General features: G+C 46.8%; 1 protein-coding gene across 3 annotated transcripts in view; it reads right to left on the reverse strand.

Annotated features, from left to right (window-relative positions):
• Positions 1-365: 365 nt before the first annotated feature.
• Positions 366-25324, reverse strand: part of ILDR2 (immunoglobulin like domain containing receptor 2) — a 59137-nt gene continuing 34178 nt past the window's right edge. For 2 of the 3 annotated variants that reach the window (XM_036830814.1, XM_036830823.1), the window contains 6 exons: positions 22538-22684; positions 21255-21431; positions 12985-13098; positions 8868-9084; positions 6747-7419; positions 366-5474 (listed from right to left, as the gene is read on the reverse strand). In XM_036830814.1, the coding sequence (XP_036686709.1) occupies positions 5439-5474; positions 6747-7419; positions 8868-9084; positions 12985-13098; positions 21255-21431; positions 22538-22684 (1364 nt within the window). In that variant the 3' untranslated portion in view covers positions 366-5438. The remainder of the gene's footprint in view (positions 5475-6746; positions 7420-8867; positions 9085-12984; positions 13099-21254; positions 21432-22537; positions 22685-25324) is intronic. The other variant, XM_036830834.1, reaches the window with a different exon arrangement.

Below are 25324 nucleotides of genomic sequence, written 5' to 3' on the forward strand. Positions count from 1 at the left end.
GTTTAAACGTTACAGACAAATTCACTTTGTATGTTTGACACTGAAGAAAAGTCATGGGCAACAGTGATACAAGTATTTCAGTTTTGATGCCACAGACAAGGCACAAAAATAACTGGGCAGGTGACTCTCATGAAGCAGCTTTCTGACCTTTCTTTGTCCTGTTGTTCCTTCTATTCCCTTTTCCTTTATTCCCACAAGGAAAATTCTCATTGGACGGTGCCCAATACCTTTGTTAATAGAGTGGCTTTTCTGAAAGCCAAGGTAAGAGGCAAGTTTGTATCTCTTCTAGCCTCCCTAGAAGAAATGAGCCAGACGACATGGACCTGTATCCAGCCTCACCAAGAAACCCTAACATAACTTCCCTCTCAGAGCAGTATTTGAGGACCAGCGCTTAGGAGGACGAAGCAGCCACAGTGCCTGTCTCCACAGATCACCCCGGTGATGCCATGAGTAAGCGTTGCATCCGGGACTCTTCTCCCCAGATGCTGGGCTGATTCCACTCCACGGGTATTATAGGAATTGGAAGGAACCCTTGACAGACGGTCAGAAGGCCTGGCTCTATGATTTAAAAAATTACTTGACTGTAGGCAAATCACTTAGCCTTTTTCAGCCTCCGTTTTACACTGTTTGATGGGACCACCACGTCCACCCTGCCTCTATCACAGGGGTCTCTGTGAGGATCAAATGAGATAATGCATGTGAAAGTGGTCTGTAAACAGTAATACACCAGAAAAATAATACAAACTTTATTCTTACTACCCTCAGGCAGTGCTAAAGCTCAGGCTGCTGCTTAAAGCAGCTCCACACTATCCTTGCTTCTCTCTGTTGTTAAAAGCCCCTTACTTGGAGCTTCACTGAGCGGCTTCCCGGGTGAAGAGAGGAAGGATACTGGCGGGAAAAAACTAGGCACTTTTTTTTAAGTACCTGGCCCCTATTTTGGTGACTCTGGATCTGTACATCTTATAAATCAATTTCAAACCCCTGTAAGATTGTGGCAGCATTTAAATCTGATGCTGGAAGGATATATAACATAGATTTTATTGTTCTTGCCCATCCCACTTTGGGTCTAAAGGCGGAAGTAGGTGTTGACCAGCCAGGCTGACGATTTGAATGCTTCAAAAAGTGATTTATTTTTGCCAGTTCCCCAATGGTCTCTTTTCTTTCTATTCAGGATCTAAGGTTTGCTCAGAATGACATCAAGGGAATGAGAAAACTACCCGTAATTCTTGTTCTCAGATCTGAGATTGTCACAACAGGATCTCTATTCTAGGACTGGAAACAACTGGAACAGCCTGCTGGGGCGTGCTCCCAGCGCTCCTTTCTCTCTGCCTCACACCGTTCTCCTACCCCTGGACCCTGGCCAGCCAATCACCAGCATCGGAGCCAGACTGCCGGGGGGTGGGGGGGTTCCCCACTGCCAGCCCCAAGGGAGAACGAGCGACCTCACCAGGACATTTGAAGAAAAAATGTCGAAGCCTGAGGAAGCCCCACGACCAAGTGTTTTGGGGCACACGATGAGGTATGATCTAGCGTAAGATTTCCCAAATACATGTGATCATAGGACTCTCCTGAAATACGTGTTAAAAGTACAAATCCTAGCCCCAGACCCACCCCGTCAATCTCCCAGGCAGGGCCCAACAACACATTCTCAACAGCAATCAAGTAATTCATATGGTTCGGCAATCTGGGAAAACACTGATCCAACAGGAAAGACCCAATTAGGGTTTTGACTTCACTAATGGCAGCGATGGCTTATCTTTCCATCTATCGAGAAAAGAGGGGGTGAGTTACAACACTAGCTGTGACCTTAGCCTCTCTCAAAGGCTGCCTAAGGTCTCATCAGATTACCTACAGGAAGTCTTTCAGACTATTTAGAAATATTTACAGATGTGGCTAGGTCTTTTCAGCGTGGAGAGCTGTGGGCTAGAAGGGCAGCCACTTCTCATGCCCAGTTTGCGCAGTCCCGTGCCAGGTGCAGAGCATGGAGATGAGGCCGATCATCTCTGCAGGACATTCTCTGCATTAGTGGAGGTGGACAGCAACACTCACGGCTGCAGAAGTGAACCCCTGGAGAGCTCCCCCGTGAGCACGAGGTCCAGCAAATGCCCCCAGCTTCCTCGTAAGTCTCTGCATGGCCTAGAGAAGTTCATCTATGCCACCTGCATCCATGCCCCCTCATCCAACACGTCCCTGACTCAGCTGTGACTCACAGGCAAACACTCTCACGCGTCATCCCACCGGGGCCTCTGCCTTTCAGCCCTCCCCATCCTAACTCACCTCTTCCAGCTCAGACTTTTTAATAATTGGCTTTTCAGATCACTGAGCATATCTTTAAATAGGATGGATGGACAAACACACACAACACAAATATCAAAATATACCCATTTAAATTAAAAACCTTTAATTCTCTGGGTTTGTTGTAATTTATCCATAGCAGTATTTCATATTATATGCATAAAATCTCCCAGTTCTTTCTTGGGCATGTCTTATTCCCCCTATTCAATGGCAGGGTCCCCGTGGACGGAGACCAAGTCTTACACAAGTCTTATCTTGTACCCCCAGTAACACCTAGGAAGGAAGCTCACATGTATAAGCACTTCCTATGCAGGACAGACTATTTAGGGGAGAAGAAACAGAAGGATGTGTTGAGAAAAGCTGGGGTGCTGAGGATGGCCAGCTTTGCCTTTACTTGTCCAGTCAACCTTATCTCCTGTCCACATACCCAGAAATGACTGTTTTCTCTCTCGACTGGAGGCCTGGAGGTCCGAGTGATTTATGCAGCCCTTCGGAGGACAACCTGGTCCCATCTCCCCAGGTTATTTCAGTAGCCTGTTATCATCTTTGTATTTTTTATTGTCTGTCTGTAGTTCTGTTGTTTGGGGACTGCAGGTTTCCAATTTTAATAATTCTTTCCCATGGCTCCCTTCAACCTTCACCAAAATCATACATGCCCCTGACTAATAAAAGCAGTATTTTTGGTCTCTGCAGCTGGTGCTACGGGGCTCTTTGGTGGTGAATAGCCTGACACAGTGCTCAGTATAATGAGATAATAGCTACTGCAGCTACCCAAGATTCTCTAAAATTGCCTGAGCAAGTTGAAATCCAAAGCTGGTGACTAAGAAACGATGTTTTAATCATCTTTACCATCGGAATCGGGGCCCAAAAAGACAGACTAGACCTAAAGCTTTCAGAGGCCAGGGACACCAGCAAGTCTAAAACTCAGCACCAGGGTTATGGCTTGTGTCTTCCAGCCCTTGGAAGTGCCAGCACTGGGCTGAACTGTTCTCCTGGTTCCGCTCACACAGGCCAAGGCCACTGTGAAGTCCTTTGGCAGGCCAGTTCTCCCCCAGGCAATGATATCAACTCATCCTTCTGACCCTCACCTAGCCACTTCTTTATTTCATTGCACACATAGGACCGGTTTGGAAATGCCATGAATTAAATGGATACCAGAGGGATGGTACTCTGAGAAAAGGGCCTAGCTCCAGCCAGACGGTTCTGGAGAGACCAAGGAGATGCTGAAGAAGAAGCCTTTTTCAGAGGTTGTCCATGGATCCATAGATAGAGGATGGACCACTGCTGGGAGCAGAGGGATAGCGCCAAGCATCATTGTCCCCCAGTATTTGACCCAACCATGTATCCCACCATAACAGTGTGGGATGAAAAGCTGTGACAAAAGTCTGTCAAAGAAAGTGGAGACTGAGAGATCCCTAAGGTTAGATGGAGTCAGGGTTTTAGGTCTAAACATTCAGACAAGAAGAAAAAGCCAGTTTTTCCTTGAAGAGAAATGAACATTTAAAGAGTGCACCAACTTCTCATGCCTTGAGTAGGAATCAGCAATTTGGGCTGGGCTCAGGTAGGCAGTTCTTCTGTTGGTCTTGGCTGGGCTCCCTCATGTGTTTGCAATCAGTTGAGAGTTGATAGGCTGCCAGTTAGGGTGATGGGGGTAACTGGGCCCCTTTCTCTCGTCATGCAGTACGCTAGCCCAGGCTCATTCACCTGGTGGTGACTGCAAGTTTCCCAAGAGCAGCAAGAGAGGACAAGCCCCATGCACAAGAACTTGTCAAGTCTCTGCTTGTGTCACATCTGTTATTGGGCCACTGGCCAAATCAAATCACATGGCCGGTCCCAGATTCAAGGGGTTGAGAAACAGACTGCACCTCTTGATGAGAAGGGAAGAGTGGCCATTTTTCACACTCTATCCAAATTACAAAATCCAGAATGATCTAGCTTTAGGATTTAGGCAAAATCTATCATTTAGACAAGGGTGGGAGTAGGAAGTGCTCCTTCCTGAGAAAGTAATACCTCTCATCTCCCAAGAGCATCTAGAGTGGCAGCCTGGTGAGGCCCAGGGATGCCTGTCCCACACTCAGGTGTCCTGGAATGATGAAGCTGGGATGGCAGGAACAATTCATGGTAAATGAAGTATAAAACACACAGAAGATCCAGTGGAGTCTGCGGGGGAAATGGCCCATATTCAAATTATAATGAGACAATATATTCTTTTCTTCTTAGATTCCTTCTCATTCTTCTCTATTTTGCATTACTGTCTTCTCCTCTTTTGCTCCCTCTTCTCTTTCATGTGTATATTTTAATCATTTATCAAAAGGCACCTGATGACAACCTAATCAGAGTGCAGACGGAGGCAGGGCTCTGCGTGTGGCACCAACCTGTGGAGAGTCCAGGAGAAGGGAGGACAGGGAGAGCCCTTGATGTCCAAGACTCAGACGTCGCTGTGCCAAAAGAGAAAAAGCAGTTTATGTTCTCAGGATGGAAGAAGAAATACCACTTCGACAGCTCTTGCTTTGTTCCAGCCACTCAAGAACTGTCATTCAGAACAGTACACTGAAGTCATTTCTGTGACTGTCCCACAGGTCACTGTCACTGAGCTCACCACAGGCCTGATTTCAGTGTAACAACAGTCATTGACTAGTGACTGGGAGGTAATGGGGCTAAAAGGTATATTTTGTCTGAAGCTATCTTCCGCTGTCAGTGAATCCCTTCTAATAGTAGTAATCAATTCTGTCTCTAAGCACAGCACAGGAGGTATAGAAAAGCAGACTGTCGGCATAGGCATTATCTGGAAGTTAGCAGTCCAGAGCTAACTCCCTTTCAGAATTGGAAAAGGAATCCTGGTTTGGCTAAGGAAGGAGATTGGGCAGGATGAACTCTGTGGGTGAGAAACTCCATGTGTGGGAATGTGCTCACACGTAGTTGTTTTCTTGATGAGCTTCTCAAACTAGTTAGATGGGCACTGAGGTTTGGAATCAGCCTCCCTTAAAGGTTGCCCCCCATCCCTTGCCATAGCAAAGATCAGCAAATCTTCCAAGGTGGTGGCCAGAGAAGGTCCCGGGCCTGCTGCTTCTTGGATTTGTGTCTTGTTCCCGTTTTCTGCTTCTGATTTCTAGTCATCCAGAGAGTTGTCTTGAAAACAAACATCAGACCACAAGGGACATCCTGGTTGGAAAGTCACTCTGGGGGAAGAGCAGGAAGAGCCTGATTAAAGAAACCCAACACAACACAACAGATGGTTCCCTGGGCAGAGTCCACACCTGTTCAGAGCCTGGCACACCCTGACTTTTAGGGCATTTCATTAGGCTTGTGACTACTGTCCCTAAGCCTTAACTGGTGCTGAAGCCAACATACATCTCATGAAACTTAGTCCCATGGCCACAGAATAACTTCTCACTCCTTTAAGGATAACTACAATGTATACAGTTCCACAACAGTTAGTGCAGATGGTGTACCATAAACCTGATATCACCTGAAAGTTCCTTCCCTACTCACAGTACTTTGGTCATCACAGTTTTTGTTTTGGAGGGGTTAATAATCATGCCAGAACCTTTTTCTGTTCATGTTCTCTCCCCATACTACACACTAAAGAAAATGTCCAGCTTGGAATCATGAAAAACAAAATGGCGGGAGAGGCAGGGTAACTGAGGAGGGGGCAGAAGCATCTGGGCTTGGAGAGTGGCCTCTGGAGTACAAAGGCACCTTGGAAACCCACATCTGTGATTGTCCCCCAACAATCTCTGAGGTCACATTTGGGGGCTGAGGGATGGAACGGGCTGCTCTTGGCATTTAGAAAGAAAACAAAGTCTAAATAAGGCCACTTACACAAGAGACAATTAGCTGGGCAGGGACTGAAAGACTTCCTTCACATATACAGGGCATAGGATAGTTTACACTCAACAAAACATCAAAGGAAAAAAGAAGTGAGCTGTCCTTCATGAACACCGATGGCTATTAACCTCGGGAATGTGGACTCTTTGGGGCATTTGATGCAAGTTACAAACCCTCACCCTAAAGGGGGTAAGGGATGGGGAGGAAGACACATATAAGCATGCATAGAGCATAGATCGTCTGCACGCAGACCTCAGAAGCCCACCTAAAGGCCTGTGGTAGTAATGACCCCTAGAATCCCTGATGCTAAATGCTTCTTAAAGCTCGTCATTAATGCTCTCGAATACTCTACACCTATGCACCTGCTACTTCTGCCTTTTTTCAATGCTCCAGGGGCCCACACTCACTTCACCTGGTCCTGGATAGAGGGAAGCGGGGGACAAAGCAGCCTGACACCTGCGTTCCCCAAGCAGGAGGACCCGCTCCCTCCACCTGGGCCCCACTCAGCGTCTGGGGCAGGGCCCTCCTTCTCAGCTCTCCCTCCTCCCCAGCCCCGCGGCTCCTGGACAGCGATCGTGCCCGCTGGCTCCCCGCCCGACCCGTGGAGGCTGCCTGGGCCTCACCGTCTTCTTGGCGGGTTCCTTCTTCCTCCTCTTCTCCGAGTTGCTGTGGTAGGGCAGGTCACGGCCGCGGTAGGACGGGCCCCGGCTGAGCTCGAGCTCGCTGTAGGGAGGCAGCGCGTCGTCGGGCGCGTCCTCCTCTTCGCCCTGCGGCGTTCCCTCCTTGTAGGTGGACGGCGGCGACCAGGCGTAGTAGGAGGCGCTGCGCGGGCCGAGCTGCGCGCTCAGCTTGGACGGCGTCTCGAGGCTGCCGCCGCGGCTGGCGCCCTCGGGCAGCGCCTGCCGCTCCACCCCGGCGCCCCGGAACGAGTGGTCGTACTTGGGCGCGGCGCCCGGCGTGCGGCTCACCAGGCGGGGCAGGTGTGCGTCGTCGGGCGGCCGCCGGCGCGGGGGGCTGTAGGACCAGCCGCGGTCCGCGTCGGTCAGGGGCTCCCGGCTGCGGCTCCGCTGCCCGTAGTACTCCTCCAGCGAGCCGTCCTGGTAGAAGCCCCCGTGCGCCCGCGCCTCTGAGCGCTCGAAGCGGCTCCCGCCCCGGGCCTCGTGGTTGTTGCCGTCCGCCCTGCGGGACCGCGGGCCGTAGGAGTCAGCGAAGGCCGCCAGCTCGTCCATGGAGACGGCCGGTACCCCGGTGGCGAAGTTCTTCCGCGACAGCATCTCGGATTTGGAGCGCTGCTGGCTGCGGGCAGAGGAGGCGCTGGTCAGTCCAGGTAAGCCGTGCGCGAGGCAGGGAGCTTGAGCGGGGATCTAAGGGCCCCTGTCGTATCTGGGGCCTCTGTCAGGAGACCGAGGTCCGAACCACGGCTCCGCTCCTGGCTGGATGAATCACCTCGGGCATCTCTCACGCCTCAGAATCAACAAACAGCAAGCTCAAGGCGGCCATGCCCATCTCGAGTGTTAGTGTTAAGGATCAAGATGGGGTTGTGTGGATAAAAATACTTTGTGATCTACACGGTGCTGAAACACACGTTGGGCCTTCTTTTGGCCATTATGATGTGACCTCTGGTTGACAGCCTCCTGACTCACTCCTCACACCCTCAAAGCCAGCGTGGGTGATGTGGGCCTGCAGTACACACAGCGGTGGCCCACGGAGTCCCTGTAATATTTGGTGACAAACAGAGGCCTTTTCCTTCCTCAGAGCTGAGGGCAAGTTACCTCTTGGGGTGGCAGGCAAGAGGGAGCCTGCAGTTGGTACTTTGAGAGAAAAGCAATATCTACTGCCCTTCAAGATACAGGATAGGTGAGTGGGGAAGGTGCTATCCGGAGGGCACTGGCTACACAAAACTAGACAGACAACTTGGCAGCCCCACATTCATTGGCCATGTCACCCAGGGTAAGTTCCTTAGCATCTGTAAGTTTCAGTTCCCCCAACTTAAAATGGGGACATTAATAGTACCTCCCTTTTAGAATTATGAGACTCAAATGCAACAGTATAACATGTTTGGCATTTGACCTTTCACAAAACAAATGATCAAAAATGATGGAGGTGGGGCTTCCCTGGTGGCGCAGTGGTTGAGAATCTGCCTGCCAATGCAGGGGACACGGGTTCGAGCCCTGGTCTGGGAAGATCCCACATGCCGCGGGGCAACTGGGCCCGTGAGCCACAACTACTGAGCCTGCGCGTCTGGAGCCTGTGCTCCACAACAAGCGAGGCCGCGACAGTGAGAGGCCCGCGCCCGGCGATGAAGAGTGGCCCCCGCTCGCCGCAGCTAGAGAAAGCCCTCGCACAGAAACGAAGACCCAACACAGCCAAAAAGAAGGAAAGAAAGAAGCTTTCATTAAAAAAAAAAAAAAAAAAATGGTGGAGGTGATGGGTGGGGTTTTTTAGAGGTTATAGGATAAAACATGAGAAGAGCAGAGAAATGTTAACAAGGTTCATTAAGGGGTCTAGAGTACCCTCTTCAAAGAGCCTTGAGTGATTACTTCTGCACATGGTGTCCCAAGTGTTCCCTTGCTTAATACATGTGGGAAAGGGATGTTCAACAGCCCACAGAGAGATGTGGCAGGATAACCTAGAAGGGCAGACAGAGATGCTGTTGGATCACAGCAGCCTCCGATGCACCCTGCCTCCCGGCTCCTGCCCCCGCACGCCCAGCACCAGTGTCGCCCTGCCACGGCCGTCTTCACCTGTGCCTGAAGCTCTCCAGATCCTCTTTGTTATACTCCATGGCCGAGGGCCCCCGGCTTGCCCCGCTGCTGCCTCGCATGACGCCTGACCAGTAGTCAGGATTGCTCTCCAAGTCCCCGGACACAGGGAACTGTTTGCTTCGCATCTGATGGTAAGACTGGCGGAAACTGCTGTCTTCCTCATGCAGGGAGCTGAGTTCCGAGATGGTGTTGTTATCTGCAGGGACAAAAAACCAGGCATGACACAGCTTCCTACCCATAGAACAGAATGGGAACCCGGTTAACGGCTGAGACTAGTGGCTTTGGGAAACTCCCACCCGAGGGCCTCAATCCTGTCCAGGGTGGGTTGTAGACCTGAACTAGTGGTATTTGTGTTCTTAGCGCAGCAGGAACTGGCTCCAGCTAGAAGCCCACTTGCCTACAGAGAGGCAGGCTTCCTACATGCTGTGTTCTTGGAATAGGAAAACAATTGTTATTGTTCCACCTAAGGCAGGCTTCCCGGAACTTGGGCTCTCTACAGCTGGTGTCCTCCTAGTACATCAGCATCCTTGCTCAAATGTTTTTCTTCTTGTTGTTTAATTCGGTGATGAGCCATGATGATCCCAGGCATGAGGCAAAAGGGGCAAAAAGAGAGAGAAGCCACAGACCACAGGACCTTCCCTACTGTTGGCTGAGTCCCAAGGTGGGGCCTTCAGTGTCAGTACTACACCCCCGCTTTAGAGGCACCCCATTCCAGCCTCCTTCAGTTGTGCCCTCCCCACAGAGCGAGTCCACAGGGCCTAGGGGATGTACACACCTAGTGGCCATCCACCCCCCTTCTGGATGTTCATCCAGGAACCTGGACTATCTTCCCCAAACAATACCAAGTCCATTTCCAGGGCCTGAGTAGACCTCTTCCACTCCCCAAAGAGTATGGGGGCCATGGGTGGCCAGGACAGCTGTTTGGAGGTGTGGGAAGAAAAGGGGGAGGTTGGGCTGCACTTAGGGCTTCTGGGCCTCCGCTTATACTCTGGTCCTAGCCCAGAAATCTAAACAGGGAGGGGATGGTCACAGCCTTCTCATTTCCTAGGGTGGCCTAAGTAGCTTTTCACAAAAGCACTTGTGAATAAGGACCAGAGTCACGGTCTGGAAAGAAAAAAAAAGAAAAAAGAAACTATTTATTTATAAAACTTTGAAATGGGTTGAATTTCACATTACTTAAAAACTAAATCTAGCGAATCTATTTGTAATGTAACTGAATCCATTTGTTTTCTAAAAATCCTTTGAACTTCAAACTGTTATCAAAATCAACATTTATGAGGTGTAGGGCCTGGCTGCCGAGCAAGAGGTAAACCGAGATCAGATGTGGGAAGCACAGAGGTGTGTCTCAGTGTCCCCTCTGCCTCGTCTCCTCCCCATCCCCAACGGTCCTTAGAGCAGCAGAGAATTTTTGCTGGTTCCCACCCATGAAGGGAAGGGAGGGTCTCCCCCCACAGCATAAACACAGCCTCCTTGTCCTGTTTTACCAGGACACAAGGCTGACCAGGAATGCCGTTCAGTTTGGTCATGTGATCAGCTGGTTTTGAATTATAATCTAACTATAAGCCTTTTCTGCCCTGTAAGGAGAATGGACTAGTTCGTGCCTATTTTAAAGGAAAACAACTCAGATCCTATTGATTAATCAAATCTAGAACCTTTCTTTTCTCATGATCCCAGCGAACTCCAATCTCCCGGGAACCACACAGAAGAGAACTTGAAAATGCACCAAGTGTGCTTATTGAAAAATGACATTATTTATTCAGACCTTTCCTTAAACTTCGGGGAATAATGGACAGTTTTCATTTCTGCAGATAGTAAGGGCTAGCTCTGTTTCACCATTCGTACGATGGATAGCCCAGGCTGTCTGCTGCTCTAAAATTTCTGCCACAGTGAACATGAACATGAACATTCCCCACTTCACAGACACCTAATAATGGAACTCTAGAGCAGGATAGGCAAACTTTTTCTGTAAAGGGCCGGATAGTAAATATCGTAGGCTTTGCAAGCCATACTGTCACAACTATTCAACTCTGCCATTGCAACATGAAAGGAGTCATAAGTAATACAGAAGTGGATTGGCACGGCTGCGTTCCAAGAAAATTTACTTGCAAAAACAGGAGGTGGAACATATGTGCCCTGGGAGCTGTAGTTTGCCGATTCCAGACTGAAATATCCTAGGAGCAACCCCCTATTTACAAGGGGCAGGCGAATGAGGATCACACTGGCTGGGAAAGTCATGGGCCTGACCCTGAAACTCCCATTTCTTACAGAATCTGTTACTGCCTTGCAGCACCTGAAACGATGAGACTCATTTTATGATGAGATCTTCAGGAGTGTCCTATGTCCATGATCCACCCCAGGGTTTCCTTTGCTCTTCAGGAATAGAACCTCTCAAACTAAAGAGAACTAGATTCCTACTTCATGTCTCTGCAGTTACGGTAATGTCAACCTGCAGGTTCAGGAGCGCTGGGCTCCAGTTCTGGCCCCGACACTGAGCACGGGCACTGGTTACTTTCCCTCTCTGCCTCCCTTGCCTCTTCCGTAAAATGAGGGAGGTAGATTCAACAGCCTCAGTCTCTTCCAGCTCCAACATCCTAAAGTCCTATGAGTTAGAAGGCTGTGGTCTTCGACTAGAAACTGCCGCTGCAGCTATGGCACCGTCCACAGTTGGCTCCAAAGTTTCTAGTTTAACAAAAGGGCACAGGACGGGAATCCGAAGAGCTGGGTTCTAGTCCTGATTCTATCACTTCAACCCTCTCGGCTTCTGTTTCCTCATCTGTCGACCCAGGCCACCCCTTGGACTCTAAGATTCCTTGGTCATTACCTTATGGCCAGCCAGCCCTCGGAGACCACTTTAATCCAGGCAGACAGAAGACATCACCTAAACTGGGATCCACCCTTTATTTTCAACCTCCGTTTTTCACTTTTTCTCTGAGCTGTGTGTGTGAGATTCACAGATTTCCTCCGTGGGCTCTTTCTCCTTGATCTCTGACTATCTCTGTCTCTGTCCCCGTACAGGGATCCATGACAACACTGTTACAACTAGCTTGTCAAGTGCAGTGACATCTGCATTCCTGACATTCCAATCTGGAGATGGTCTTTTTATAACCAGTGTGGTGGGCGGAGGCAGCAATGGATGCAACTCAGACAGGATGAAATTAGAATTGCAAACTGGGAGGGATATGTTGTCTTTAATCTGAATAAAGCTCCTCTAGTCTGGGACTGTTTCCCCAACAATGCCATCAAGTCTCTCGTTGATTCCAAGGCGAGGAGGGTTCAAAGAGAGAAACGTAATGACCTCACTCCCAGGCCTGCCAGCACCCTCTGATAATTAGCCTGTCCGTGTCAGACCTGCCCTGTGCTGCCTCTCATGATAGATGGTAATTTGGAATCCAAATCAAGAATCAGCTGTGTCAGCTGCAAAGTCTCCAAGGGCTGTGGGTGAGTTAAGGGTTGGGGCCCTGACACCTACAGACTCAGTAATTAAAACGTTCTTTTGACAAGAGGGGCAGTCTCTTTGCTTGCCCCTCAGCCTCTGCCGCTGGGCATCTAAAAGGAATGTAGGCCTCTTTTTTACGAGATTTCTTTGGCAGACTTGCTCTTTCACTTTCACTGATACGGCAAGTCGGGCAGCTGGACTGTCGTTCAATGCTAGGGCCTTTCACGTTGGAAAAAACTGATACTCAAGCTTCCACATCCTAAGTCATTATTTTGAATATATTTTAAAGGGAGTAGTAGGGAAAGGCTGTTTTAATAAAATATTTCCAACCCCAGGATTGCACGGCCCCAGCAGTACTGACTGCCCCATGGAGAGACACAACAGGAACCAAGATGGTACATGATTGCTCTATTCATTTTTTAAAAATTCTATTATGGTTTATTACAGGATATTGAATATAGTTCCCTGTGATTGCTCTGTTCTTCATACCAGAATCCCTTTTTTCTTTTCTCTATGTACTCAAAGCTACTTTCTTTAGGGTGGTATCACCAGCAACCCCTACTAGTTCTGACCCTGAAAGCTCAGGCCTGCCCACATATGGTCACCCCCAAATCCCCTTTAGCACGATGCACAGATCACATAAAACTAACAGATGCTCACATCTGCCTCTCATCCTTCTGGCTGGATCAAACTGAGCCAGCTCCTTCTCGACATAGTATAGGACCTTCATGGAGTCTCTCTCTTTGTCAGCTTGGATCCGGTAACCTTTGCGAACTGTTGAGAAATAGACAAGAAGGTGAGGTGAAAATAATCAGGAGAAGGCAGCTTCCATTTATTTTACTAAGTAGAAAACATGGGTCCCACTAATAACAACTCTTCTTGAAATCACCCAGAAATAGTAACCTGTAGTTCTATATATGGAACCATACGCGAGATCCCCTTTATCAGATCGTTCCATTAGAATGGAGGATCGGCAGGTCAACAACAAAATTCTATTACAGTATATTTTTAGTCATTTGTTAACCTCTGCTTCCTACCTCCTGACCTCTTATAGCTCTACTTAAAGCTCATCTTCTCAAAGTTTGGGGGAGTACACTCACACTAGAAAAAGACCACTTTCTAGACTAGGGCTGCAGATCACCCTACAGTCTGAGGATCATAACTTCACCTGGTGGAAGCACATGTAGCTTTAAAACAGATACCCAAACGTCAGGAACCTTGACACAGGTGGCCTAAAAGCCTCTAGTTGCTTGGGAGATTGTGCAAAAATTCCATAACTAGGTGATGCATGAGAGCTAATATTAGATTATAGGCTTTATACACATTAGTACAAAATAAAATGCAAAATACATGGATTACTAATTATGGTTCCAGTATTATTTCTTTAGTATTTTCCTCTTAGGAAAGGGACTACCATATTTTTGACATGATTAATTCAACCTGCTGCTATGTGGTTACAGGCAGGTGTTATTTTCAGGGCTTAATAAAAAACAAAACTAAAGCATGAGAGATAATACCATCTCCTACATTCCCATCACTCATATTGTCAGGGACAAAGGCTGTTGAAGCCCCATGTCACTTAAGCATCAGTCGAGTCCAATACCAGCCCCAAGGGTGATCAGACACACGGGCAGGTCCAATCTTCACAGATAAGAGAAAGAGAAAACAAGAAAGAGTGAAAGGAATGGGATGGGGACAGAACAATAAGAGTAATAGACAACACTTAATTGGGCACTGAAATGTGCTAGGTACCATGCTAAATGCTCTACATGGACATTGATTCCTCACAACTACATAAGGAAGTTAACTGTTAGTAGCCGCATTTCATGGTTGAGGACACTTTGGTTCAGAGAGGTTTCATAACTTGCTCAGGAATAAGTGGTAGTTCTGGGACTGGAACCATGTAGTCTGACTGAAGCCCAACCACACTGGGCATCTTGCCTCTCTGGAGTCTAGGAGCAGAGACAGTATGGAGAGATAGGAGAGGAAGACAAAAAGGAAGAGCCCAGAGTAGAAAATGCTCTTCGGTGTGCCATAGGCAGTGTCATCTGAGGCACGGTCCTACCTTACAGCCTACCTTATCAGGACTGCACAGTGGGATGGAAGCAAATGACCCACCTCCAATATTCTCTGTTTCCAGAGTAGGGCAAATACCATAAAGAAACCATATGACTGCATGCACCTCTGGAGAAAATCCTGCTTTCTGCACTCTGGTCATGTTACCCTGGCTGTGGACAGAGCCCCCCACACAAGCATGTACACGGAAGATTAAAATATCATCTTCCACAGACTCTAATCACAGCCCTGGCACTGAAGACTGGGAAGACGCCCACACATCCATTTGCAGGTGCACTGGTTTTCTATATGAGAACAGGAATGGGCAGTCCACATTCAGCTCCAACTGTGGAATTACTTAAAAAAAAAATTAATCTCAGCACACGCTTTTTAGTACACCTTCTCCTGGAGGTTAGATCCATAATCCCTACGCAGAAGCAATTATTAGCAGGAATGATTTTATTTATCAAGCTACACACTCTTCCATCTCTGCAGAGGTGTTTACATAGTACAGACAGTTCACTTAAAATGCAATTATCCCACAGAACTGCTATGTCTGTTCTGAGGCAGTTATGTCTGATGGATGAAACACAGGGCTGGGACGTGGGGAACTGGGCATCTTGTAGGCATGCCGCTGGATTTACTGAGGGACCTCAAATAAGTGGTGACCTATCCAGGACTCAGTTTTCATGTCTGTAAGATACAGCTAATACTTTTCACCTTTTAAATAATCTCATAGGGAAAAGACAAATATATAAACCAAAAAGAAAAAGAAAAAAGAAAGGAGACAACAAAGACCAAATCAGTGGAGCCCTTTGAGTTCTCTGTAATTATTAGGGGCAGCTCAAATGACACCTCATCCAAAAGGCTTTCTTTTTCTCTAGCTAGAAAAAGTTCTCTCCCTTCTCTCTCTATCCCACTCCTAACTTACAAATCATTTATTTTGAACTTTCATCATGGCCCTTAATATATTCTCATTGGTTTCAAATGATTTGTATAAATGTCTAATCTTCCCAAAGATTCTTGAGGGAAACGAATGCTTATCATTCTAGCTTAGTGTAAAGCCCAGGATGGTGCTCTATACATAGTATGCACTTAAATGTTTGCTTGAGCTGAACTGGTGCCAGCCTGGGGCTGGGGGTAGGGTTAATGCTTTCTTTAGAAAGAGTATTTTCAGTAGTTTCCCCGTCTAGATTGTAAACTTCCTGAGGTCAAGGACCAGTTCTCTCTGTTCATCTCTGCATCCTGAGCACCTAGCATAGAACCTGACACATTGCAGACACTCAAAACACATGTGTTTGTATGTATGAATAAATGAATGAATGAAAATCAGGAATAAAAACTATATCACAAAGAATTACAAAGTAAGGCAGAAAAGGCCATGTGATGGGTTTGTTGGAGAATTTTCACCAGGAAGGGGAAGGCTTGAATGGTAGCTTGAGGGAGCAGCAATGTTTAGGTAAGTTTTCTTATTTTATTGATGATTATTTTTTAGTAAAGAAAATGAGCATGTTTACAGGCATTAGGGAAGGGTCTACTCTACCTGCAGCTGTGGCTTTATCTAGGTGTTCTTAATATGTGAAGCACTGTATAGCAAACATTCAGTAACACTGAGATAAAGGGGGGAAGAGTATTGCTGTAGGGAACAATGTACCAGCTGTCCCCTGGCAATGAGAGATGGCGGCCATCCTGAGCAACAGCTGGAAACTGCTCCCTTATCTGCAACTTGGACCGGCGCTTAGATTGCTTTCTGTGTCATTATAACAAATTGCACTCCTCATTATGAGACAGAGTTGATCATGTATGCATAGGCTATCATGCCCCTGAAAAGTTACAGTAACTATTCACAGCCTCAAATGACGATGGCAGCTTCGCCTTTCAGTACTGACATTATAAAGAGACACCACTGTACTGGATACTTTCAGCTTTGATTTCTCAGTCACACCAGCTCATGACTTCAGAAATCTTAATCCCTGTACTTTGTCAAAAAGGACAGAGGCAGAGTATTGATGTCTAGACTTTAGAGGCATCATCCGTTTGGTTTCAGTAGTTAAAAAGCTAGGCACTTCTCCCTTTAAGAGGTGTTGGTTTTCCTTTTTTAATTGAAAGCTGTATATTCGATGGGTGGCACACTATAACTAATTCTCTCTTCGTGGTAGCACCTGGCTCTGTGTCACGTATATGCTCAGGAGCACAGAAAACCGTTCTTGATCCCTCCAAGCAGATGAAACTTTTCCTTCTCTGAGCTGGCATTAGAGAACAGTCTTATCATATGCTCCTTTCTATTTTTCACTCATTTTATTTCCATTCACAAGCCCCCAGAAACCACTCTGCTGGACTGTAAACTCGAGAGAAAATTGGTATGCATTCATTAAATTTTTCTTGATTTGAAAATAAATAGAATGGTGTCAGGCCGATTTTTATCTGTAATTTGTCTGAAGATCAGAGAACTCTCTGATGTGTGGCAATATTTTAATAAGAAATGTCCTACATTATTGGCCAAAGACCAGCATTTTTTGGAAAATGACTTTTTTCCTGGTGATATTTCAGTTTAGGGTCGATGGATGATTTATTTCCCTTTTGAAGTTCAGTCTGGTCCAAGTCCTTTGGTTGGTGTGGATTTTCATACTTCAGCTCCTCTAATTTATTAGCCTTGCCAACTTTGATTTTTACTGGAGAGGGACTATTGGGATATTCATTTTGATGCCAAACTATAATTTCAAAAATTCTTACTGGTAAAAGATTTGAGGTGATACTTCTAACCCAATTAAGGCTCAACTATTTTTCAGCTAATTTCCCCTTTAAAGCCAAATCCAATTTGTAAAACTTGCAAAAGAAGTCTGTAAGGCAGATATCCATGGATATAGCCTTGTTCTTCCTGTCCTATCTTAATAAGCTAAGGAAGGCTGTTTATGGATAATGGAACAGCTGCCAGATTCCACCCCCAGGGTGACAGCAGCTCAGTTGTGGGAGAAGTGATGCTTAAAATTTGCATATTCTCTGTATACATACAGTAGGCATATATATAGACACACATCCTTGTTAGTTTGAAAAATGACATTTCAGAACCCTACTTGCCTATTCAATTCTTTTGCAAGAAGGATGAGTGGAGACCAGGTAGACGTGAAAATAAAATGGATTCAAGCAAGGGAAAAGATAATTGCATTAATCAAGGTGGGAGATGATGGTGGCAATGACTAGGATAGTTGAGTAGAGATGGACCAATTCAAGGTTCTTTTGAGGTCCAATCTGAAGGACTTGGTGACCAGCTGGATGAGAGAAGTAAGGGAGAGGAAGAGATAAGGATCAAGTCCCTGCTTCTGGTTTGGGCTACTAAGTAGATAACGGTGCCATCCACTGAAAATAAGAAATGTAGGAGTTGGTTTGAGGGTGAGAAACAGCAGATTAATTCCATTTCCTAGATAGAGGTTGAGCTGGAAATGCCTGTAATACATTAAGATGGATATGTCCAGAAGGCAGGTGGATATATGGGACTGAGGAACAGGAGAGAGGATGGAGATAAAGACTGGCAGCCATCAGTATATAGATGATGACTGAGGCCATGGACTAGACGAGATTTCCCAGGCACAGGACCTTGCACAAACAGGAACACCAACATCTGGGGGATGTGCACAGAAAGAACAGCCAGCATACAGTGAAAACGGTAGGAAAAACTACAAAGTACAGTGTTGAGGAGGGCAAAGAAATATGAGTGTGTTGTCAGGGGTGGCAAGTGCTTTTGAGAAGTCAAGGGGGCAAGCTTTGAGAAGCATCCATTAGAGTTAGCAATAAGGCGATCTTGGCAAGAGCTGGTCTTTGGAGTGGTGAAAGCAATAGCAAGACAGAAGTTAGTTGAGGAGAGGAAATGGAGACGTTAAAGATTCAAAACTCTATCAGGGAGTTTGGCTGTGAAGAGGATAAAGTGGATAGGGAAGTAGCATCAGAGGAATGTAGGGTTTTTGCAAATTGTTGTATTTTAATGGGAGAGATACGAGTGTGTTTTGAATGCTGATAGGAAGGAGTCGCTAAAGAAGGAAAGGCTGGAGACGTGAGGTGGGAATGGGGTGGGGTATGGAGATTCAGTAGAGAGCGAACCTTGACAAAGCTGAAGGGGATGGCTCCAGAGCAGGACAGGAGGAGACAGTCATCTTTTTTTGTAACAGAGGTAACAAACAAACATAGCAGGTAGCTGCTATGAAGAATGGGAGAAGGAATCAGGGTGCCTCTTATCTCTTGCCCATTCGGTAACTAACTGGCTATACTATACAGAGCTCATCAAAGATGCCTTTTCAACTACACAGAGTGTTCAAAAGAGTATTGTGTACAAATGTAATCTGAAAAATTACTGTTGCTAGATGATTACCCTAAAATTGAAGTAGCATAAAAATAAAAAATAGGCTAAATTTACATCTTTATAAATCAGCATTTCTTAACACTTCTAACATTCTTTAAAGAACAATCTACATGGAACAGTGGCTTAAACCATTTTTCTTAAAGGAGAAATAGCCAAATGCCATCAGTACTTCTGGCCATGGGACCATGAGTACAGAAATGTGCCCAGTGAGGATCATGAAGAACTCACTCCTGACTCAATGAGCCAGAAAATGATCACATGAGCCAGACTAGCTTGGCCAACACTGGTTGTGCATTCTCCCCTTTTCCCCTGCTAACAGAATCCTGACTTTGTTCATTTCCAAGGTGAATAGGTGTTTTGGCCTAAGAGATGAGTCTTGGTTGGTCCAAGCCAATCTGGTTTAAGAATGGAGACAGGACACAATTCTTGCCAATAAAACTACATGGAGAAGTCTGCTGGAAGGGGAAGAGGCTTCTGGAAAAGTTTTCCTCACTCTTGAGAAAAGGAGCACAAGGAAGGAGCATAACTTTTCCATCTCTGCATGCATTTAGTATCTGGGACTGTGGCAGTCATCATGGAATCTGGAGAGGAGCCAGCCCGGGAGGACAGAGGATGCACTCAGGATGCCAGAACAAAAGATGGAAAGAACTAGGTCCTTCAGTGATGCCACCTGAACTGTTCCATTAACCAACCCCAGAACCACCTTACCTTGGAATTTCCTGCTATGGGAAATAATATTTTTTTTTCTATTTTTTAAGCCACTTCTAATTGCAGTTGGTTAGTATGGCACGATGGAGCCAAAATGACTGAACTGCATGCAAAAGCAGGAACTGGAAACAGGTTGAAAACAGGAGAGAAGAAGTATTTGCCATTCTATGAATTAGAGTCATTTTATTATGAGAATCCATGCAATAAAAAGTAAGAGGGAAAGGGTTCTGATGGGAAGGAAGGAGACAGAAGATTGGGGGCAAAAGGCAAGCTGCAAACAGAGCATGAGACAAGTCCTATTAATGCCTCTTTTGCCCACTCCATCCTTCGGGGAAATGGACTGTATTGTCTTTATCTCTCTAATACCCTGTGTGTCCTTGATCATTAACTTTTACTTCTCAGTCTGTGACTCATTCCCAATCTCAGACGTCAGAATTCTGCTAATAGTTCCTGAGAGAGAAAAAACACAAATACCAATTACTCACTGAGGATATCCAGTCCTTCCAGGGTGGAGCATTGACAGTTCATTAAATGGACTAGACATTCGTCCTTGCTCCCCACTGAAGGCCATCCAGATACCTCCAGGGGAGAAATGTCTGTTTCATCAACCCTAGTGGCTCATTCACACCTAGGGATTTAAAAATCACCTCCTAAACATACTACATACACAGTTCTAACCTTTACTACTCTGTAGTCCTGTTCAGATGCCTCCAGGAAAGCTACATTTTAATGCCTCTATACTCCTCTACCCCTGCCTATAACCTCGAATTCATCATGCCCTCAGTGGGGCTAATCTTCATCCAAATAAACTCTCCTTACCAGTTATCTCATTTCTGTCTAGGATATGCACCACTAGACAACTGGGCTCATTTTGAAGCCTCCTAACATCTAACTGCTTGCTGTTTCAAAGCATCTCTCAGATTCATCCACTCATTTCAATGCCCATTGTCTCCATCATAATCCAGACACTCACATGTCCCACTTCAATCACACCTCAGCTCAAGGTCTCTGATTCTACTCTTGCCTACTTACCACTCGCTTTGTCAACACGTCACCTCTCCACTCAGGAACCTGCCTGCAGTGGCTCTCATCTGCTATGGCGCCAAGCCCCAGCTCTTCCGGGAGGGGTTTCAAGGCCCTCCCTAATCTGGCTCCACCATATTCTTCCACTGTCTTCCAGTCAGACAGACAAGCTAGACACTGTCAAATACACACACTGTGTTCTCTTAGCTCTGGGCTTCCACCCTGCTGGCCTGTGTGTGTCTCTGCTTTCCTAATCCTTCTCATTCCTCTAGGCCCAGCTCTAATCTCCCCTCTTCCCTGAAGACTTTGTAACCATCCCAGCTCTTTCTCCTTTGAACTCCCAGTACCATACGCTTTAGCATCTAATTGTCCCACTAAAGGTCCATTTTCTTTCCCTGGCTGGGCCACACTGCTTGTTAGACAAACCTTGTCCTACACTTCTGAGTGTTCCTCATAGTACCTGGTAGAGTCCTAAGCGCCAGGTAGGGAAGAGATAACTATTTATTAATTGAATGCTCAACATGCAAGGGGTACACCTTGCCTCTTTTTCTTATAATTTTAGTTATTGAGGAGCCTGGGAAGAAAGCAAGGGGCAGCTATGTCCTGCAGCCCTTGGAAAGCCTGGCATGCATTCCAGGAGATATCTGATACAGCTGGCAGGCTCCCATTCCCAGAATGGAGATAATCATTGTCCAAAGAAGCGTCACCGAACTGATGGTTCTCATCAGCAAGGAACCAGAGTGGAAGCCGGACAGGAGCATGGGGCAGGGCAGTCGGGAACTAGATTTACCACTGTGGCTTCCTCCAGTGGAGTCACTTGGTGCCAGGGGAGGTGGATGCGGCTTGTCCATCAGCACGCCAGATGCGGGGGCTCCTCCCAAGGGGACAGAGGGGATGGAGTAAGGGCCGGGGACACCGGAGACAGAGGGAGGGTACCCGGCCTTTGCTGCTTTCCCTGCTTCATACACTGTGGAGGGAGATGAAGAGCAAGAGAGATTACATCATCCCACCCTCCACAACCCTCACACCAAAAATTCCTGAGGGTGTGCTTGAGGGAGCTCCTGGATGTATGCTCCGGCGCGGGCGTGTGTGTGTGTGTGTGTGTGTGTGTGTGTGTGTGTGTGTTCTACTAGTCCTGAATTGATTCATTGGAACCCCTCTCCCCCACTCTCTTGGACTCCTCCAGCGATGACATAAGGAATTACAGTGTTTAGTAGTACCTGGCAACTGCGTAATTAAGCAGTGCTGGGAGCTGTCACAGCAGCCTCCCCTGTGACAGCAGCAGCCCACTCTGAGCCACGTTGCTGCAGGATGCCTCAGCCCCTCTGGAGGAGGCCTAGCACTGGGGCTGCCCAGGGCTGCTTCCAGGAGGCTCCTAACCTCTTCTAGAGAGGCAAAGCCAGCTATGTGCTGACACACGGCCCCGCTCTGTGAGCCCAAAAGCAGAGCAAACACTCTGACTCCTCGCGCGGAAACTGCCGTGTTCCTAAGGATACGAAAGATACACATGGTGTCTCTCTCCTTCAAGACGTTTATGGCAGGGTGCCAAACTTACTGCCTATATGGGCTTGGCCAGGGAGGTAAAATTGTGAATCCCCAAAGGAGGACTAGTTCCTTTGTGGACCATTTTGTCATAGGAGTAAATACAACTCATCTGTGTCTGGATGGGACCCAAAGGCTGTGGTTTGCACACGCTGTTGGTAAACAAGAAGAGTTCTCTGCACGCACAAGGCATGACCAGAGAAGGTTTTCTCTAGTTTGGATGCCCGAGGAGAGGGCAAAAGCCTTACCCCGCAACCTCACCATCCTGAACCTGCCCTTCCTTTCAGCAATAGTGTCAGTGAGGATTCCAAATGCAGGGGTGATAGGTGTAAATCAGAAGCATGGAGAGGTGCCTGTAGGTGAGAAGGCAAACAAGAATGGTCATCTCAGGAAGCCGGGGGCTCCCAGCAGAGGAGAGTCTGGAACGATCGCTTTTGGGGTGGAGAAGGCGCTCAGGGCACATAACTGTCTGATGGAAAGGTGACGTTTCTTTTGATCACTCTACGTCTCCACGCTCATCACTTTACTCACAGGCCTGCGGGCAGCAGCAGGAATCTGGGCAACAGGGGCAGCGGATGTAGCAACAGCAGCTGTGAGGGCAGCACTGGCACCAGCAGATCCCCACCAGGACGAAGAAGAGGAAGACTCCCAGGATCACCAGGCCAACAAACACCCACTCTGGAAGGACGCACAGAGAAACCCACACTCGAGGCGGCACCCTCTCATCAGTGTCTCCCTGGGAGACGAGTGAGTGGGAGGGACCTGGGGGAAGACAGTATCTCGTAACAGGGCACACAGCCCCCAAACTACGGAGGAACTCTGAGAGTGAGAGGTGCAGACCCTCCCAGGGCTGGGGCATGGAGAGCAAGGAAGGTTACCGGGGTCATACTGAGCACACATAACGACCAGTACCAAGTGATGGGGGAGTTTTAGGGCCCCTTCCTGGGGAAAGGGCTCACCTTACCAACTGTAGTGTCAGAACAAGTATGGGACAAGAGCAGAGATTCCTGGCTAGGTAGAGGGGAACTTTGCTTGCTGAGCTATAAAGTGGTGGGTTCTGTGAATTCGTATCTTTTGTAGCCAAGTTAATCTTGTCCCTAAAAGTGTAAGTCCTGAGAAAAAGTTCTCTATGTCTATATGGTCTAAATCAGAACATATTTAGGTGGTCCAGGTCCCTTGTGTATTCATCTGCTTTCCCTACTGACTGCCTCTTAACATCTTTCCTGTACTCAGCATCAGGGCTGAGATCAAAACCCTTTGCTAAAGAAAACTAGAGACACAGGCTCCGAAGAGAAGAAACTGTCCCCGTTCCCCAAGAATGGTTTGATCACACTCCAGCTGACCACGCTACACAGCCAGCATAGCCACGGACTAAAGTGGCTCAGGACCGTGGTGGCTGGGAAGGCTCTCACGTGTATATCTGACCGTGTTTGTTAACGTCTGCTATTTTCACAGCTCTGCCAGAGGCTGAACGTGAATTTAATTCATTTGCCCATCCAAGAGATTAAGAGAAAGGAAACAAATCCATTTGGCTTAGATAAAAATGACTGTGGCCCTGGAGTGACCTGATGTCATGCTTTTGGGACTTGGCTATAGGATCCAATGTCCCACTGGGGGCCTGGGACAGACTGGAATGAGCCATGATTTCCTTTCAAAGCAAAAGATTAAAGCAATTCATTGTGATTGAAAACCATCTCCCCAAAATCCCTTTGCAATCAGCTTCAAGTACACATTGTTTTGTTTGAATTTTAGTTATTAAATATTCCTTCGGTGAAATGGAACATTCAGTTGGAGCTTGAGAATATGATATTTTGGTTATATAAAGGGTTTTGTGATAATGATGAAGTTATTTGACCTTTGTTTAGAACATGATTTCCTCAGAGAGAAAACAAACAACTTACGTTTCCTGAATGGTCCTCCTCACTCACCCATCAGAAACACATTCAAAATAACCAGGTCACCCTCTATTCAGGAGGGAAGTGAGAAGGCCTTGTGCCCAGCTAGAATGTTCTGGAGAGCATTCTTGCTGAGGACAGTAGATAGTTGAGGGCTTTGGCCTGTGCCTTAGCACTAACATAATAACACAATGCGGCCTGAGATAGATACGGGCCCTGAGGATGAGATGAGCTGTGTGGTATGGTGACTACAACTCGGGTCAGGCAGTCAAGGATAAAAGACTGGCAGGTTACCTTGGAGAAACAAAGAATGTTATCCATGAAAGGATTCTTGGAGTCAAAAGGGAGAGAAATTCAGGCGACCAGGACCAGATATGAAAAATACAGTAACTTTTCCTTGGGACTGCGGGATATAACATCTAGTGTGAAGCAATGCAGTGTAACATTGTTTTTTTTGTGATGAGCAAATGCATACAAATTGATGGAACTCTGGATAAGGCGGATCACAAAGAAATATCTGTTTGCGTCCTTGGGATCAACATCAGTAAAAAGAATGTCTGTATTTGGGTTGGCCAGCTAATGGGAAAGGATCAGGAGAATTCACGGAAGAATAATTAGTGAAGCTCAACTGTGAAGACTCTGGATGCTTCTTAAAACCTGAATCAAGTCAAAACCAATCGCCAGGATTATTTTGTTTCTCTCTTTTGCTCTCAATTATTAAGCAGCTCTTAATCCTTTGGCAGAAGCTCTCCAAAGCAAGGCTGAATCGTATCCTTTCCTATTCCCTGCCTTTGGATGTGTCCTCTCCCATAGTTCATTCTTGTTTCTCTCTAATCCTCCTTCCACGATGGGCTATAGTGCAGCATCAAACTGATGTTGGCTTGTCTAGCTGGTATGTTCAACAGAAGCTACATAAAAAGACAGAGGTGTACACTTGGTGCAGGTGTCCTTGACATAGGGTCCATGGACCCCAGCGACTTAGGGGGCCAAGAAGCCCCTAACACTGTATACAAAGCAATGTAGATCTCTAAATGTGTACTTTTCAAGGGAGGAGGGGTGCATAGCTTTCATAAGTTTTGAAAAAATGTTTTGATAAAGTTATAAAAGGCAATTCAGAGTAACATGGCTGTACACTAATGAATGGGTAAACATAAAACTTAGGGAATAAGGAATGCAGATTAATAACCACTCCGTTAAGGATACTTATAGCTATCTGGGTGCAGCTGAGATACTGAGATTGCGAAAAGGCCTGCATACCTGACACTGAAGGACTGGGTCCCCATCTCAGCCTATTTTTAATTACCATTATTCTTTTAGGGCCTAGTAACAGAAGAAATACAATTTGAAGGCTCTTCCAATGGGCTTAATTCATCCTGGAAAATACCACAGACATATATAGACAAATGTACAAATAAATTAAAGG

The sequence above is a fragment of the Balaenoptera musculus genome, chromosome 1, assembly GCF_009873245.2.
Source record: "Balaenoptera musculus isolate JJ_BM4_2016_0621 chromosome 1, mBalMus1.pri.v3, whole genome shotgun sequence".
Lineage (NCBI taxonomy): Eukaryota > Metazoa > Chordata > Mammalia > Artiodactyla > Balaenopteridae > Balaenoptera > Balaenoptera musculus.